At 37.8% G+C, this 6785-nt stretch overlaps 1 protein-coding gene across 2 annotated transcripts in view; it reads right to left on the bottom strand.

Moving 5' to 3' along the window:
• Nucleotides 1-4508: 4508 nt before the first annotated feature.
• Nucleotides 4509-6785, bottom strand: part of LOC134826112 (dynein axonemal heavy chain 7-like) — a 29947-nt gene continuing 27670 nt past the window's right edge. For both annotated transcript variants that reach the window (XM_063838388.1, XM_063838387.1), the window contains 4 exons: nucleotides 6463-6690; nucleotides 6093-6318; nucleotides 5847-5954; nucleotides 4509-5480 (listed from right to left, as the gene is read on the bottom strand). In XM_063838388.1, coding sequence (XP_063694458.1) covers nucleotides 5170-5480; nucleotides 5847-5954; nucleotides 6093-6318; nucleotides 6463-6690 — 873 coding nt within the window. In that variant the 3' untranslated portion in view covers nucleotides 4509-5169. The remainder of the gene's footprint in view (nucleotides 5481-5846; nucleotides 5955-6092; nucleotides 6319-6462; nucleotides 6691-6785) is intronic.

The following is a 6785-nucleotide window of genomic DNA, read 5'->3' as shown; positions in this document are numbered from 1 at the left end:
CGAGTTACTTGTTTTAAAATACAGCAAATCCATCTTCTCTACGAACTGGGCCCAAGTTACTTGTTTTAAAATACAGCAAATCCATCTTCTCTACGAACTGGGGCCGAGTTACTTGTTTTAAAATACAGCAAATCCATCTTCTCTACGAACTGGGCCCGAGTTACTTGTTTTAAAATACAGCAAATCCATCTTCTCTACGAACTGGGCCCGAGTTACTTGTTTTAAAATACAGCAAATCCATCTTCTCTACGAACTGGGCCCGAGTTACTTGTTTTAAAATACAGCAAATCCATCTTCTCTACGAACTGGGCCCGAGTTACTTGTTTTAAAATACAGCAAATCCATCTTCTCTACGAACTGGGCCCGAGTTACTTGTTTTAAAATACAGCAAATCCATCTTCTCTACGAACTGGGCCCAAGTTACTTGTTTTAAAATACAGCAAATCCATCTTCTCTACGAACTGGGCCCGAGTTACTTGTTTTAAAATACAGCAAATCCATCTTCTCTACGAACTGGGCCCGAGTTACTTGTTTTAAAATACAGCAAATCCATCTTCTCTACGAACTGGGCCCGAGTTACTTGTTTTAAAATACAGCAAATCCATCTTCTCTACGAACTGGGCCCGAGTTACTTGTTTTAAAATACAGCAAATCCATCTTCTCTACGAACTGGGCCCGAGTTACTTGTTTTAAAATACAGCAAATCCATCTTCTCTACGAACTGGGCCCGAGTTACTTGTTTTAAAATACAGCAAATCCATCTTCTCTACGAACTGGGCCCAAGTTACTTGTTTTAAAATACAGCAAATCCATCTTCTCTACGAACTGGGGCCGAGTTACTTGTTTTAAAATACAGCAAATCCATCTTCTCTACGAACTGGGCCCGAGTTACTTGTTTTAAAATACAGCAAATCCATCTTCTCTACGAACTGGGCCCGAGTTACTTGTTTTAAAATACAGCAAATCCATCTTCTCTACGAACTGGGCCCGAGTTACTTGTTTTAAAATACAGCAAATCCATCTTCTCTACGAACTGGGCCCGAGTTACTTGTTTTAAAATACAGCAAATCCATCTTCTCTACGAACTGGGCCCGAGTTACTTGTTTTAAAATACAGCAAATCCATCTTCTCTACGAACTGGGCCCAAGTTACTTGTTTTAAAATACAGCAAATCCATCTTCTCTACGAACTGGGCCCGAGTTACTTGTTTTAAAATACAGCAAATCCATCTTCTCTACGAACTGGGCCCGAGTTACTTGTTTTAAAATACGACAAAGTTAACTGCTGAATGTTCCCGGTCAAAAATTAATTATAGTTTATATTAAAATATTGTCTATTGTCTATGTTTTACTATAATGCTGGGAGCCTTGTTGTAAATAATAGGGTACATACCATTCCTTGAAAGTCGTTATTTCGGAGTGAGCAATCATTTTGTTGACTAGCGAATCTAAATTGAAATAGTCGAATATCACTCAATTTCAGTTGCAGGTCGACATCCTTAAAATTAGAGAGCAAATAATTTTATTTTGTACTCTACTTCAGTCAATATAAATAGAAATTACAGCAATTTGAAGTAACAGCATATCAAGCTATATCATACATAATTATGAAAGCCTCGCAGAGATCTCGATTAAATCTGTAAACGTACATTTAACGGTAAGATATATATATAGATAGCGCGCAATATATATGCGCACGCATAAAACCAATATGGCTGCCACACAAAGCTACAAACTGGAACAAGAAATGAAAATTGTGAATTCAACAAGCTTGGATACTATTATCCAACGCGACATTGGTTTAAGCGCATTATCGACACGTTTTAAATGCGCGGAATATTTTTGTGCGCGGCACTAGCATTTTAAATTTTCAAAATTCAAATCATAGCCAGAGTTATGGTTATTTTTCAAGACAAATTTTGAGGCAAATTTTACGTGTAAATTATTCATTTTTCATTCATGATCACTCATAATTTGAACAATTTACCTTGGATTGAATTGAACTCTTCAGTATTCGATGATTAAAACAATTGTTTTAAGAACAGAGTAGTTTTAAAGCTAAACATTCGCAATTTGTCTTAACAGGAGTCTTGGGAGAATTATAAAAATGAAATTTAAACGTTTTAGCGGCGCATGAAGCCCGCGGCGTTCGCTGGGGTGCTTACTAGATCGTACTGGATCGGCAAAATGCGCTACTAGGCCTCGCCTTAAATTACTGGGCCGCGCTCAGCCTGTCATTCCGCCGAATCTCTATTCTTCTATGTTTATGAACATAATAGCCTGAGGTCCCCCTGTCCCCAGGTAAAATTTTCGGAGTGATTTAGTACAGCGAGTGATTTAGTTCAGCGAATTTTCGGATTCGTTACTGGTTACTGTCTAGACTCGTAGTCGTCAGTATATAGTTAACAATTTTTGTGTTTTTCCATTTTTGTCTACATTAAGAGAAATCAAACAAAAAATATTGCTATAATGAAAAGTTCTATGCATGATAATTTGATGTCAAAAAATGTTTAATATTCCACAAAAAATTAAGCGAGCAAAAAAGCTAAAATCTAATTTACTATTTTTATAGTCACTACTAGTGTTAGGGGGTGCACCATAAAAATAAACATGCTCGGATTTTAAAAATTTTTGTACCATTGTTTTCTAGAGACTGTGAGAATTTTCACAATACCAAATTTGTCATACCTTTTTGGAAAGATCAGTGAGTTTCGCCTAGGTGCCAAATTTGATGGTGCGCGGCTTTTGGAGCAAAATTAGCTGTGAAAGTCGCGTAATTTGACCAAATTTGACCAAATTCGTTGATTTTTGTCGTGTTATTTGGATATATCTTCAGTTCCTTGAATGAGATCATTCTGAAAATTGGCGACGACCTTTCAATAGGGCTTTCACATCTGTCCGAAAAATTTGGTGGATATCGGAGTTGGTATAGTGATCAAAATGGGGCAAAATACGCTGCTTTTAGCTGTAACATAATGTCTGATGGTTGGATATGCTTTAAACTTTTCGGACACTTTCCTTGTAAGTCTATGAGTAAGCATACTAATTTTTGTTGCAATCGGAGGTCGGGAAGGATACTTAATATCTATTTGTTTGAAGAAAATTGTGCTGGCCGAAATTAGCGCTAAAAACCATCCTACAGTCGGCACGCGCGGCTCACTGTCGATGGCGCACTACCTACTAGTGTTAGATTAATTATCGGCGCTAACATGGCATTAAGCTTTCCTGCAACAACAAAAGCGATAGTAATAATTATCGGTGTCGTCATTTTTGAACACGTCACCTCCTCCCGCCTTCACCTCGTCAAACATCACGTTCGTGTTCCCAGGAGTTCCACACCCGTAGTTGTAGAAGTGTCCCAGTCTCTGCGAGTAAGACAGAGCTTGTCCAATGTAACCACTGATGGAGATGTCAGCGTCACACGCGGTATCTCCACAGACTTGATCACAGCTTTTCGTGTTTTCCTTTGCCAAGACAATGTTTGCATGTGGTCCAGAACCTCCAGTAGGAGTGCTTCCTCTGCAAGCAGCAGCTGCTGCCATGTGGAGAGCTTGCCAGGCGTGTGCTTGATCCAGTTCCACTCGTTCTGCCTCCATTGTGTTCATTCGGGCTGTTACTGAGGAGAAAGCGCTTTTAATTTCAGACTTGCAATCTCATCTTTAAGTTTCGATAGCTTGCCTTTGCCTCCTGCAGTCACCGCGCTGAGAAGTACCACGAAGAAAACTACGCTGAAGACCTTCATCGTTCAAGAAATTAAATTGGGAAATAATTATGAAAAGTGAAGAGAGCTCACTTCGTTTCGGACAGGAAAAATATAAATGACTTGTTTTGATGTTTCCAACTCTTATCCTTTGCTATAATTCTTATCCACAATCCAGATGACAATAAAACTTGTGACGTCAAACTTAGGAACGTTTTTTCATGTTGCGTTAATGTAAGTTGTTTAACACCTTCTCTTATATGCAATTGTTGTTCGCATAAAATTTACTGGGCGTCGCTCAGCCTGCCATTCCGCTGAATGTTTAACTTTATGGACATTATAGCCTGAGGTCCCCAGGTAATATTTGTCACCGCGCGTCTCCCCCCTGTATCGTTGAAACTCTACTATAGTGAAACGACGATGGGGGTCACGGCGTGATACAAGGTAACATAAGATCAGAACCTCATCAAGTTACTCACTAAACACTACATGTATCGACTACTGCAGTAAACGATTGATATTTAAAACTTAGAGGAGCTGGAGAAGACAATGAACTTTGACAATATTGCTCCTCAAAACTTAAGTAATTTACTGAAAGTTAGTTTTTGAGCTTAATTTTTCAACGGCTGTACACAACGATAATAATATATTACATATAAGATGTGTTTATGTTAATGATAATGGTATATTAAAGTATCATAATGACACTCACTGCACACATATCATTTACAAATTAACTCAATTAATATCGGTTCTGAATCTAATGTTAAAATTAGTATGATTTGATTTTAAAGAAGCAAGACAAGGAGTTAGAAATCACAATGATAAAGTTGTTAACTCATAACAAATCTTAATCGTATTTATATAAATCCGTTGAAATCTTTTCAATTCCGCCTCAGACATGCATTTATACATAGAATTTTCATACTTGCACCAAAAAGTTAGCGATTTACTTACTCTAAATTTAACATAAAATCGAAATCTTTAAGTGATCTGTGGTTAGCTATTATCTCTCATAGAAATCTGAGTATCATGTGACATGTCCATGTAGCGATGTTTAGCATCAAAGTCACAAGCAAACCATTTTGTTAAAAGTTGTGTTCATAAGTAGGATATAAATTAGTATTGCAAACTGCAAACTGCAAGAAATGTGATCTTTTTAGTTCTGATTCTAAGGGTCAAATCAATCGCACCAAGCGATCTTCCGAACAAAAGATCACAATGAATCTTGGAGGGCATTAAGATTTAAGGCCTGTCGATCACAAATTGTTAATTTATTGGCGCAGAAAAACTTTTGTACTAACAACTAATGGGTTGAAAGTTTTCAATCCGAATCATTTAGATAAAAACTATAGAACGAGTTTTATGTACACGCATGCGAGACTTTTTAAATGATATTTACAAAACTCAACAAATATACAACCGGCCATCACTGATTTTAATGAATAGAAGTCCTATTATGAAAGGTTATTAATCATCAAGCTGGCACAACAGAGCCAGTCCTCTCAACACCCAATGCATTTCAGGCATGTCCGAGCTGATCCTCATATCGATAACGAAGTTGGTGGAATGACCCGTGGTTGATAACACTCCTCGCCTCTCGCTCGTCTTATACACAGGACACCAGTATATCGGGCGATCGGGGATATCCAGTTTTTTCATCGGCTTCATTTGGATCATCGGCATCGTGTCGAACAGCACCTTTGGAGTCGACTCCGCGAAAACGTTTTTGGCTCTGTCCCAGCGGGCACCATCCACAAAGAGACCATTCACGTACGCACCTGCAAGAAAAGTTGTTAGTGAGTTTCGGATTTGATACAATACCAGATTAAAGGGTGCCTTACTTTAAAAGAAATTAACGTATATTGGTAAAATGTAAATAAATAAAAGCAAAAATGTACGCATTTCAATAATCTTACATTTTCCAGAAAAATCAGTTTTGCTAACAATGGCAAGCTTAGTATGTATGCTAGATGAATGAGACAATGAAATTTGTAAGCAGAAAAACGAACGCCGATGCAGCCGCTCTAAAAATTGATATGCATAGTGTGAATTCGTGAGCCGTGTGCTTGATATCTGTATCACAATTTAACAAATTCTGCAAACTAAAATCAAACTAAACCGAAAATTCACGAATGAATACATACCGTCATCAGGAGGTTTTGAAGTGTCGCAATCTTCAGCCATAACGTCATAGTCAAATGCGAGGGTATCAATGGGTATGGTGTACTTTCTCGCAAAGTTCTGTTTCACACCTATAAAACAGAAAATAATGCATAACTTATAAGTAGAATATAACAAACTAATATGGATATCATATTCATGGATATTGGCATAGTAATAACTAACTGTTCGATAAAATTGTTAAATTGAAATGATATGACCATACGTACCAGTGATGAAAGCTTGGGTGAAGTAGAAGCCAGAAACCCAAAAGACATTAGGAACGCCATCATCATACCAGTCTTGTAGGAACGTAAGACGTTGTATCAGATCGTTGACATACGATCCCATAGGTTTTAGGGAGGGGTAAGATTTTCCCATCCACAGTTCGGGAATTTTACCGTTCATAACAGCAGAAGCCACCTCCTCGAGCTCTTGTGACATCACCACCAATCCCTGGAGACAGTTGATTGATTACTTTCTTAACATTTTGTGTCAAAATATAAAATAGATTCACCATTATAATTAAGAAGATCGGGAGGTATTTTGTTCATCAATCTGATCACGAAGAACTAAAATCAACGATTAAATTTATCCTACCTTGATGGCTTTTTGTAAGTTAATCAGAGAAGATCTGACACACTCTGTAAGGACGTTAAACCTTCCCATCTCTTGGACTAGCACAGTGTTCATGCTCTGTTTGTAGGCTGTCGGGTATTTTCGTAACGCTGCCTCCGTGTCAAAGTTTTTGGGTAGTTTAGCTATGATTCCACCAGAAACCTCGCACAACATTTCATCCTTGTCAACACCTCCACCACCTCCTCCACCCTGGGTGTTATGTTTAATGTTTATAAATTGCACATACCTCCTCTAGTCCTCTCCATATAATACAGGGCATATAAATTAGAACATTTTTCATTAAT

The sequence above is a fragment of the Bolinopsis microptera genome, chromosome 1, assembly GCF_026151205.1.
Source record: "Bolinopsis microptera isolate Bmic1 chromosome 1, MBARI_Bmic_1.0, whole genome shotgun sequence".
Classification (NCBI taxonomy): Eukaryota; Metazoa; Ctenophora; class Tentaculata; order Lobata; family Bolinopsidae; genus Bolinopsis; species Bolinopsis microptera.
Note: the sequence above shows the minus strand (reverse complement) of the source record. Positions and strands in the feature narration are given on the sequence as shown.